Source organism: Schistosoma mansoni, chromosome 1 (assembly GCF_000237925.1).
Source record: "Schistosoma mansoni strain Puerto Rico chromosome 1, complete genome".
Taxonomy (NCBI): Eukaryota; Metazoa; Platyhelminthes; class Trematoda; order Strigeidida; family Schistosomatidae; genus Schistosoma; species Schistosoma mansoni.
In genome coordinates this window covers 45,758,298-45,770,845 of record NC_031495.1, presented here as the reverse complement: position 1 = coordinate 45,770,845, position 12,548 = coordinate 45,758,298, and the positions used below count along the sequence as shown (strand labels likewise).

General features: G+C 37.4%; 1 protein-coding gene across 1 annotated transcript in view; it reads right to left on the bottom strand.

The window, feature by feature from the left end:
• The window catches only part of Smp_196570 (putative spectrin beta chain, brain 4 (Spectrin, non-erythroid beta chain 4) (Beta-V spectrin) (BSPECV)), a gene marked incomplete at both ends in the record, with an annotated part of 57,456 nt that overhangs the window by 37,875 nt on the left and 7,033 nt on the right, over nucleotides 1-12,548 (bottom strand). The window contains one exon of the mRNA XM_018794594.1: nucleotides 3,159-3,388. Within this exon, the coding sequence (XP_018648992.1) occupies nucleotides 3,159-3,388 (230 nt within the window). The remainder of the gene's footprint in view (nucleotides 1-3,158; nucleotides 3,389-12,548) is intronic.

The window sequence follows — 12,548 nt, the reverse complement described above, 5'->3', positions numbered from 1 at the left end:
TCTATGGCCTAGAATAACGCGACAATTTCTTATTCTTTCTCCCCCCTTAGTTATTTTAGTTGTACTTTTATTTGTTTGTTTGACCTTTATTAATTTTCATATATAAAAATGCCTTGACAAGTATATGTGTGACCAGATTGTTCGAAATGTATAGCGCAAATACATCACATTTTTCAGATCAACTACGTCTTCTCATTGTTCTATCGAAAATCGTTAATGTTGCGATGAATAATATGTAGTGTTAACTTGAATCAGTTTATAGGTGAAATAAAATCGTAAGATAAATTATCAGAATATATATAGTTGACATGGGGTGAGATAGAACATTGGGATTACAAATCAGAAATTACGTAATATGTAGAATAATATGAATTAGGTCAGATATAGTAAATAGGGGTGGATGCTGAATAAATTTATCTAAAAGGTTAGCAAGTGTGATATTAATAATAATAATAATGACTGGTAAGATGTGTAGATAAAATAAGTTTAAGATATAAAATGAACATTAATCAAATTGATGTCACCATATTACAAAATTGATTATTAACAAGTTGACCCTGAAGTTGGCCAGGGTAAAAGGAGCGGCTGGACAAAGCTCTGGCTTTATGATCCGAAAAGCAATTGCCTCAGCCGTCTGCAGGATTCTCAGTCTGACAGAATTAGGTAGACTGCTGTTAACACGATATATTATTGTGAATGATTGGTCGATGTTGGCTCTATGTCCCGTCTGAACTAAATGAGCCAAAATAGAGCTGTTAACCGTTTTGACTACACATTTGCTTAACCACACTGGGAGGTGCTCACGAGCCCGAGTATAAAATTCCTAGAACATCTGCCTATATAACTTGCCCCATAGGAGCAGTTGAATTGATAGATACAGAACGAAGTGGCTAGTCTAGGTAATTTATCTTTCAACATCGGCGTGATCATTGGACGTGTAGAAAACATTAGTTGTAGTTTACCTGCATTAAAAGTCCTTTCGATTGATCTCCGTAGCTTCAGTCTTACCATTTCACTAGGTGCGTCGCCTCTGAATTGTAGGCGTATATACAGAAGCTTTTTATTCACAATTAAATATTTTTATGATCTCTTTTACTAGTTATGTTTTTATTTATAAATTTTTCTGGGTATCCATTTTCTCTCAGGGTCGTGTATAATGCTTTTGTTTCTTCTTCGACCGTATCTCCAGAGCATAAGGTCTTGATTCTGTGGTGTAATGTCTTAATTAGGTTCCTTTTGTACTGTAGAGGAACAAAACTATGAAAGTTTGTACACTGACCCGTCCACGATGTTTTCCTGTTTATGTTTCTCCTTAATGAACCGTCTTTTCTCCTTGTAAGGAGAACATCCAGAAAAGCGATTCTACCTCCACTTTCCTCATCACATGTGAATTTTATAGACGGATGAGCTGTATTGAATAGCTGAAGTTTCTCCATTAAGTCAGTATAGTCGTTACATAGGATGAACGTGTCGTCCATATATCGGCAGTACAGTGAAAACTTTTTAATCTGTTGTGTCAGTGGGCCGTTTTCTAGTTTTGCGAGAAAAATATCAGCCAATATATGAGCCAATGGACCTAGGGGTGAGCCCATCGCGACACCATCTATTTGTCTGTAGATTTCACCATTGAATTTGAAATGTAAATTCATAGTACATTTTAGTAGTAATTCTTTGATGGTCTCCACAGGGATTGTAGTTACTACTTCCTGTTCTCTAAGCTGTTCAAAAATATATTCTACAGTCTCTTTGAGTGGGACATTTGTGAACAATGACGTTACATCAAAGGACATCACCTTTAGACCTTTCGTGTTTATGTTTTTGATCTTCTCGACGAATTGGAATACATCCTTAATACTGTGCTTTACTAGTTGTTTGTGAAGTGGTTTTAAAACGGTTACTAACCACTTTTCTACTGTATGGTAAGGAGAATCGTACATGTCTAAAATTGGTCTCAATGGGATATCCGGTTTATGTACCTTAGGTAGTCCGTATATATATCTTAAGCATACATAGTTTTGAGAATTAAATTCGAGTGGCTTCTATCACTGTATTTGAACGATACTGAATATCGGGATTAGTGGTATTAAGAAAAAAATGGTGGAAAAAACAGATTCCCTTTCCTTTCGATCGCATATCAATAATTAGTTTCTATTCATCACTTGTATAGTTAAGAGCTGAGTTTGTGCCGAGTGTAAAAAGTAACGCGTATAATTATGGCAAGAAATTATTTTTAAATATTCTATGTTAGACATTTCTGTAATTATGCAGTTTCTTTTTAAAAAACAACACATTTTTTAAGTCGCCATAGGGTTTAGCTCCTTCTAGAGCCCACAACGGTTAATGCCGATGCCAAACCCGAGTGGAAGAAGTTGAACAAAGGGTTAGCAACCTGTTTATGTAATGCCGCAATCTATCCCGCACAAATGTCAAAGGGATTTGACCATCTTGATATGGGATCAAAACGCTAAGGTTGAGATAGATAACACTGAAGGAAAAAGTAACATGCGATGACATGCAATAAAAGAACGGAAGGAGGATCGTGAAACTGGTGAATCTATGGCCAAGACTAATTCATGGACGACCTATACGTCACATCGAAAAGACAGTGAAAAACTTTAACATTTTACAAGTTTCATAAGACGGTTGCGAAATTAGTTTGAGTGGTAAGAATTAAGACTTTAAATTAAGAGTTGGAATCGGAATTACAATCAGTATTTCCACCAAGTAGTGACATCAACCATAAGGTCAGAGTGCACTAAAATAAAACAGAAGAATTACTACAGAGAAAAACACAAGAAGCACAATAATCAAACTAAATGATTCGTCAAAAAAGTAAGAAGTTTTCAAAAACACGCTGGACACAAAATTATGAACAACGGAAGTAAATTAAGAATGACAACATTCAAAATGAGGAAAATTCGTCATTCTCGACAATAAGCAGAGTTCAAACTAGTTAACAGACGACAACTTTCACCATTAAACCACAATCACCAAACAAATACTTGCTGATATTTATAGTAGTCAGAAAATATCTCACACTTTTATAGGATTCATAGTTTTACTTTCACAACTGCAGATACCTATCTTTCCAAAATAAGAATACCATTTAAAGTGTTACCATGGAATTCACACTGAGAAAATTTTAGAAACACACTTACTGGGATCCGAATATGGAAATCGAATTAGCTGAGGATTTTTCTATTTTGGGTAAAACCCATACTACCCAAGTAGGAGTAGAGGGACTTGACGGATCAATAGTTGATAGATTTTTATTAGCTATCAGTAGTGCATTTGCCAGATGTATTGCAATACGATCTCGACCGTCAAATGAATCCAACAACAAAACACAATCTTGATCTCCTTTCGCTGAATTCTCCAAAAGCTTAGCCTATAGTAATGAATATGTCAAACGTAGCAATTACTTATTGATCATAAGAAATATGTAATGCAATAATTCGATCGCATAGAAACATAATAGAATCCAGTTTGACTGCCAAACTCTAGACAATATCATAGAAAACATAAATGTTAAACATGAACCACTCTTCAATAAAATAAATTTTCGAAACTCAATGGACCTTGCTGTGTCTCTTCTCAAATAATATATGAATTTTTTGACTTAGTTAGAATTTGCAGGGAGTGCCAACTCCCCATCCTGGTTGCTTGGAAATAATGGGTAACTGGAGTTCCGTTGAACTGATCGTTAGTTCTCTGTTCATCGTTATAATCTCTTGAACTGAGTGACCATGGCTCCATCTTTTTAAATCTCACTAACTATTGAATTTTTACAAGCTGTTTTATTGATGAGTCAGTATAGTTGTCCAGTGTTACCTATCACAACTGTCTTTTCCATCTCACTTGCTTTTACTGGATTTTGTTTGCTGCGCTAGGTTCGCCGTCGTCGGGCTCATCACTTTAGTGGTCCTCGAATATGACTCCAGTGATATCGTATGATTGATTGTCATTGAAATATTCATGTCGGCTTCCTCGTATTTAGTTATCGACTTAAATGGCGTTGGTGAACAACGGAACTAAATAAATCAAATACGAAAATGGATTTCGAATACATATATTTCATACAATCGTTTATCCAGACAAACGATCGAAGAAACAAGGCGAAGAGAAGAGACCGTAACAAAATGACGCACACTGGAGGTGAGTGAACCAACTCGATTTGACCGGACGTGAATCAATGTTCATAGTCAGATAAAAAATAAGTTACAGACATGTGGTGAGTAATATAACAAATGCACACACATACACGCTTACATAAAAACAGTCAAGGTTGATAAGCGGAGAATCAACAAGGTCAAAATGTAGCTTGAGAAGAATGGATAAATTGGTTTGTCCAGAGGCTAGAATAAGCTATGAGGGTTTAGAATAGCAGCCTACACTACATAGCCCCTTGTAGAAAATAGTATATTTATTTGAAAAAGTGTTTTGGGAAATAATACTGAAGAGGTATATAGATAACGTTAACAATAAGTAGTGAAAAGAATGCTATACCGGATAAAGTATAGTGTCACGTGAGGGTTGACTGTATTATACGAAAGCGTCATACCAAAGCAAAAAAATACATGAATGCCGTAAAGACTGGAACAAAAATGGAAATGTTCGCACGCGATTATGAGCAAGTTAATAATTGCACAAAAATTAACGTGCATTTATGTCGTGACTGTCTGGACGATAAAATAACATGTTCGTATAAGAGATTCGAAATACCATGAAAACAGTAATAAACCGTTCATCGTTTATGGGTATGACAGAAGAATAAATCGGGAAAATAAGTACGGTAGAAAATAGCAGAAAATGTTCTGTGGTGCCGACAGAATATAAGGATAAAGAAAAGTGAAATATGAACATGTTCTGGTGAGCCGCAGTACAGTAAATAGAGTCGATTACTGGATTCGAATTTACATACATGGAGTTTCTGTTCGTAGGAAAGAACTAATCAATCCGTAAAAAGATGACTGTCTCGATGTATGATATTTATAGCTGTACCGCGATTGGTAATAATCATAAAATGCGAAGTCAGTGTACGTTGTCGTTCGGGTTATAACCAGATGCATCGAGTTCGTTAAATATGTATTAGTAGAATGACCAGAAGAACAGAATAGTGACTGGGAGACGAGATATGCAGAGTTGTATTCCTTTTTGGTCGTGAAGCCTAGCGTGTTTTATGTCGTTTGAGGGAGATGCGCTCAACCTCGTTTGTTAGTAAGCCGTAATAAGGCATGATAAAAATACCAATACATATGATTATCGATGACGGTGAGACTGACTTGGATGTAACGAACAAGGGTGTATCCTTGAGAGACTAACGCTACACTCTTTTTTCTGGTATGCAGTGCGGTGGGAATAGAATATCAATTGCAGTAATCGAGTATTATTTGTGGGTAATGAATGATACAGCATGCAGTTATACGTGTAAACAAATCGGCTATTATTGCTGTGTTGAATACTTGATGTGTGTATAGACATTAAAGTAAGGACCGTTGATTAAACAAAAAATCCCTGAAGTTCTGTTTAGATTGACATTGAAAAAGTGTAGGACGACGATTGCTGAGTATCAATGAGATGAATGAACATTGGTTGCATATCGAGAACATAAGTTTCTTCTATCGGAAGTATGACTCCAAACTTATGTACATGATAGAATTACTAACCTTTGCCACAGATGGGGTAGTTGTGGCCATTCTGATATCAGCATGCAGGAGGTTCACTCGACTACTTCGACTGAGGATTCATGTGCATGCGTGGGTCGCTAGACCACCGATTTACTTAGCAGGTTGTTCGGTGTACGAGCAGCTAGTATGTATGTCGAAAATATATGACATATGATTGCCATATATCCAAAAAAGTGGACAATATTAATTAAGCCATTAGTGTGATAAATGATCCACAATTGAAAGTTCTAAAACGTTCGAAAACTCAACATCCCAATCACTTTTTTCGTTCCGTTCTCGTTCTTTATTTATCGATCTTCAACTGACATTCTACGCCTGACTATCGTTATATACTACTTATGTGGAAATGACTAACACCACATCATGAGTTCCAGTAGAATCTGCTACACTGCGTTATTACGACATGCAAGGGGCGCCAATACTAATGCTTTCAGTTCACGAAATGCTATTCCTGGTCTCCTGTAACCATGTTCGAATCTTGTGTCAGATACGAACATGGGCTTCTTTAACTAGAACTCTAGAATCTCGCGCCATCGATATATTTTGCGTCTCGGGAACGCACTTACAAATCCAAGCACAGCCATTAATTTAACCTCATCTTGTCAACATAAAGAACAGGTACGACTTACACTTCGAGTACCTGGAGACTACGCTGCTACTTCCCGTACGCTCGCTGATGTTTATATAGCATTAAGTTTAAAAGCAGAGAAGGCTTTGTTAGAATGGATTCCAGCAGACAGTCGCTTTTGCGCCGTCTGAATAAACGGGACAGCAAAAATTCGAAAAGATAGGGACACACTACGTTGCCTCTTTGATGTCTCTACCTACGCTCCTACTGACTGCAGCTCGGACAAAGTTAACGATAAGTTTTATGGGGAGCTATCCAATCATCTTAAAAAAGCTACACGCTCTGATGTAGTAACAGTGGCAGGTAATTTTAATACTCAAGTTGGTAAACTAAACCAAACTAAAGTCACTTAGGTGGATCTTACGATGTTGAGGCTCGGCGAACAGATAATGGCAACCTTCTGTTATAACTATGCTCAGATAACCGTCTATTTCTAGTAAACACCAACTTTAAATATAAGGAGAAACATCGTCTGACATGGAGACTTCCAAAACCGACTCACCGATGGACTCGATTGGATCATATTACTATAAGCCATCGTTGGCAAGACTCGATTGGAAACTGTCGCTCATTCTGGAGCACATGTTTAGACTCAGACCATGCTTTGGTTCGAGCACATATTTGTCTGGATCATAATGGACGTAGAAAAGCCAGAAACAAGAAAACAACTCAAAGCTCAACATGATGTGAAAAAGATGAGAATATATTTCAGGAACAACTAGGGTTAGTCAACCGTGAAAATATCCACCCCGAGGTAACTTTGTATGATATCCAAAAGGCTGTAGAAACAACAGTGACATCTTCTAGTAACCTAAGCCGAAAGGTTGGGAAAAGTCAGTGGCTTCTACAAAACTGATATCTGCTCGGAAACTCCATGTCAGGCTCCGAACACGACGAGGAGCGGAGGCAACTTAAACGTGGGCTGACCAACAGCCTATGTATTGATTATGAGCAGTGGTGGGTAGAGAAAGCAGAAGAGATGGAAAAGGCAACAGCGATAGTTAACGACAGACAACTGTCCATATTTATTAAGGAAACGGATATTGAAAATCCAGCTGTTAGAGAAACTATCTTGGAAAAAGATGGGGCTATCACTCACTCTCAACCCAGGAGATGGGATTAATGGGCATCACATTATAGGGAACAGTTCTACTGGCCTGCAACCACACTTTTTATTTACCCGCTATCTACAAACAACCTGAATGGCATACTGATGTAAGTCCTCCACCTATTAATGAGGTTGAAAACGCCGTAAGTAATCTAAAGTGCGAGAAAACAACAGGGCCTGATGGACTAATCACTGAGATTTTTAGGGATGATAGTCTAGTCTTAAGAGTTCAATTGGCTGAAATCTTAGCCAAAATCTGGGAGCTGAACGCAATTCCCTCTGACTGGTCTCGATCGTCTCACCTTATAAGAAAGGACAGAAATCCTGTTGTGACAATCACAGAGGAATCACTTTAACTAAAATAGCGTCTAAAATATTATCTTCAATAATACTTCGACGTGAAACCAGAACTTGTGAAGGGCAAACCCGAGAAAATAAGGTTTGTTTCAGGCCTGAACGTGGATGTATGGACCAAATGTTCACCTTTCGGAAGGTTTTGAAACATAGACATACTTTTCGACGTCCGACTCCGTTTATTGGGAGGTCCTGTGGCAGTCTGTCATTGAAAGGCGTGCCAAAGAAGTACAATAACCTTGTTCAGCCATTCCACTCGAACACTACTGGTCGAGTTAGAGCATGTATTAAACTGTCGTCGGAATTGGTAACTTCTAGTGTTGTTCAGGATTGTCCGCTTTTTCTACTTTTATTTAACCATGTCATAGACGTGCTTTCAGAGATAACGATCTCATCATTTGACTTTCAAGGGGTTGGTCTTCTAACGAGAGATTCATTTGCTGACTCAGAATACGCAGAAGATATATATCTGTTAGGTGAAGAAGCTGATCAACCTAAGCAAGAATCCAAGCATAGTTTGGGGTTTTCTTCCACGAGATACAAAACGTTATTTCAGGATCGGCTGGCATCATAGCCTGAATTAGTGATAGGGGGTGAAGTAGTTGGACGTATCGACTGCTTCACTTGGTAGCCTCATCAGTACTGATGGTTCGATGTCTGACGAAATCTCAAGACGGATTCAAAAATCTCGACTGGCTTTTGCTAATATGAGTCAATTGTGGCGTAGACAAGATATCCGTCTACCACCCAAACGACAGGTTTAATATGCAGTAGTTCACTGCGTCTCACTTTATGGGTGTGAACTATGATCATTAACAATAGAGGGTATTAATAGGTTATTAGTATTCGACCATAGGTGTCTTCGAAGTATTGCGCGTAAGTAAGCAATACCTGGGTTAGAAATAAGGTATTAGGTAAGAATGGCAAATGGATTGATGACGTAGTAAATCTTAATCAAGTGAAGTGGTTAGGACATGTGTAACGAACGCCCATCCACCGCCTACCACGATGGGCAATGTTTGCTGGCATAGAAGTAAACTGGCAAAAAACTAGTTGTGTCGAAACCGAAACATGGTATCAGTCCAAGAAGTCACCGGCAATTGGATTGAGCTATGTTAATAGTTGTAGACTACCTAGTTGGGGTATGCGTGATTATCGTGACCAAAGGATAGAAACTTTGAATGACAGGGCTCAAAAAAGTTGTAATGGTCAAGGTGCGTCCATACTTTGTCTCCCCCTGGATTCTAGGCTTCTGAATCTCGTTCATTTATATTTTCCTGAATCGTAATCTCGATGCCTATAATTCTCTATTACCAATAATACTGTTATTACATTAATTACTCTGGGATTTGGCCCAACAATTTCATCTTGATATGCTAATGGAATATAGCCTACCAGGTTGTGTTACGACTAATCAATTGAGTAGCTACATTTAAAGTATGTAAATCTTAGAATGAATATAGACAAAAAATATAAAAGCAAGTAACTGATCAATAATCAACAGACAAACTGTCACAAGAAAGTGAAAACTAGAAAAAAATGGCGAATCATTTGATGGAATGGTAAAACTGTATCGATTAACGCGCCTGAGGTGTTTTAGAAATGTCGTACAAACCGTAAACTCGATGGTTGATATTTGGCTGAAGCACGAGTAGTTGCATGAAAGAAACGAGTGATGATACCAAGATTTAACATTACTCCAGGAAAAAAACTAATTATTCGCTTGAGACACCAGCAATATTCATCACCTTTCTGAAGAATTTAATATATAGTGAATTTTGAATAAATAGACTAGTAACTGATAATAGCGTAGTGCATCTCGCGTATCGATCAAACCATAATGATATTAACTTTGCTTGACAATATTTCAAGCGAATAGATCATAAATCCGTAAGTGTTTGTGTATGTAGACAATTTAACGCAGAATTCGTCTAATCCCTCCGCGTACATTTGACTAGTGTCTCCATATGTACCTTATATGAAGAAACAAATACCGAAATGCACAAACAATCTTTGAATACCTATCGATACTGTTGTTTTGTAAGAAGATCGATTATTAGAATGAAATCACGCTCAGATTAATTATTTATTCCCAATGTCCGCATTGCTCATTTAACAGTTCGATATGAAAGTGATTTGTTATGAAACGAAAACCAGCGATTGGGATGGTGTTGAGTTTTCGAACGTTTTAGGACTTTCAATTATGCTTCTGTGCGATCGAATTATTGCATCACATATCTCTTATGATCAATAAGTAATTGCTACATTTGACATATTCATTACTATAGGCTAAGCTTTTGGAGAATTCAGCGAAAGGAGATCAAGATTGTGTTTTGTTGTTGGATGCATTTGACGGTCGAGATCGTGTTGTAATATATCTGGCACATGCATTACTGATAGCCAATAAAAACCTACCAACCATTGATCCGTCAAGTCCCTCTACTCCTACGTGGGTAGTATAGGTTCTACTGTAAACAGATAGATCCTCAACTGGTTGTAGGACAGCTTGAATATCAAGGAGAGTGAAAAGCAACCTTGAAGCCGAGGACTACATTATGAATTAAAACACTCAAGTAAGAATGACAACTTTTGAAATGAGGAAAATTCTTCATTCTCGACAATAAGCAGAGTTCAAACTAGTTAACAGACGACAACTCACCATTAAGCCACCATCACCAAACAAATACTTGCTGATATTTATAGTAGTCAGAAAATATCTCACACTTTTATAAGATTCATGGTTTTAGTTCTCAGCTTTGAGGTTACTTTTCACTCTCCTTGATATTCAAGCTGTCCTACAACCAGTTGAGGATCTATCTGTTTACAGTAGAACCTATACTACCCACGTAGGAGTAGAGGGACTTGACGGATCAATGGTTGGTAGGTTTTTATTGGCTATCAGTAATGCATGTGCCAGATATATTACAACACGATCTCGACCGTCAAATGCATCCAACAACAAAACACAATCTTGATCTCCTTTCGCTGAATTCTCCAAAAGCTTAGCCTATAGTAATGAATATGTCAAATGTAGCAATTACTTATTGATCATAAGAGATATGTGATGCAATAATTCGATCGCACAGAAGCATAATTGAAAGTCCTAAAACGTTCGAAAACTCAACACCATCCCAATCGCTGGTTTTCGTTTCATAACAAATCACTTTCATATCGAACTGTTAAATGAGCAATGCGGACATTGGGAATAAATAATTAATCTGAGCGTGATTTCATTCTAATAATCGATCTTCTTACAAAACAACAGTATCGATAGGTATTCAAAGATTGTTTGTGCATTTCGGTATTTGTTTCTTCATATAAGGTACATATGGAGACACTAGTCAAATGTACGCGGAGGGATTAGACGAATTCTGCGTTAAATTGTCTACATACACAAACACTTACGGATTTATGATCTATTCGCTTGAAATATTGTCAAGCAAAGTTAATATCATTATGGTTTGATCGATACGCGAGATGCACTACGCTATTATCAGTCACTAGTCTATTTATTCGAAATTCACCACATATTAATATGTGCTCACACTATAATTTATGGACGACATTTGTACGAATCTTAAGTTACCTTGAAAAATAGTAGCCAATCAGTAAACAGACAGCACAGATTAAAAATATACAAAAGCGAAGATTTAAAGTGGATACAGTTCTTTTATATGGTCGGAAAACTTATCAAGGTTAGAGAGAGGTTCAAAGGTTCTAAAATCGTAGTGCATAAGGTAGAGGAACTCATCCATATGGCTCCATAATAGTCGGTCTCTGGAGCCACGATAAGGTCACAAAACCCTCTCAGCCTCGACCACATAGCTTCCATATTGTTTGTATGTACTCCGGTTGTGTATGTTTGTCATTTTTATTACGCATATATCCCTACAATACTCATACCGCTGAACAGTCAAAGTTTCAGTGACATCTGCGACTATTGCAGCCAATGTTACTGGTGCTTTTATTATACAGTTCGCGGCATTTATTATAATATGCCTTAGCCTCAATTCGGATCGAGAGAAAAAGGTTCCTATTCTAGCAAACGCCATCCTTCAACATATGTTTCATCGAAGGACAATATCACGGTAGTCTGCACAAGGTCTACAAGTCGTTTGATTACTGCAATTACAAATAAAGGAACTTCTTAGTAGTCCCATTTATTGTAGCCGCTTAATTGTCAAGTCTTCTCTAAAATCCTCTGTGAACCGATCGTACATGAGCATTAGGTACTGAAATCGGTGCTGCGACCTTGAAATCCCTCAAATGCTTCTGACTGGCTGGTCCATAAATTATAGTCTCGCCTAAAATGTTTATAAAACTGACAAAGGTCGCCTATAGTGGTACTGTACGAGCGACACATTCTTTACGTCAGTTGCAGACATTTACGTAAAAGATTGTTGTCAGGATTACTTGAGAAAGTAAGATCGAATCACTGACACAAAACAAAAATGAGATTTTATATTACTGGTGGGTGTCATTGTCAAGTGATAATTCACGAGACAGCTTTCCGAAAGTTTTCATTCAAGGAAAACCGTTTTCATACAGTGTCTTCCGTGAATTGAATTAGCAAATCAACTCGTTTAACTGCAAAAAAGCAGACCTTTTAATCACATTAGACTAGTACAGACTTCTGATAAGTGCAGCAGGATTTTTACACCTGATTATGAGTAAAGTTTTGCTCAGTGGCACTCTGTCAAATATAAACTTTTAATTTTCGAATACTTGCTATTCATGTGATCGATTCGGGTGTTGAATAAGTATAACTCTG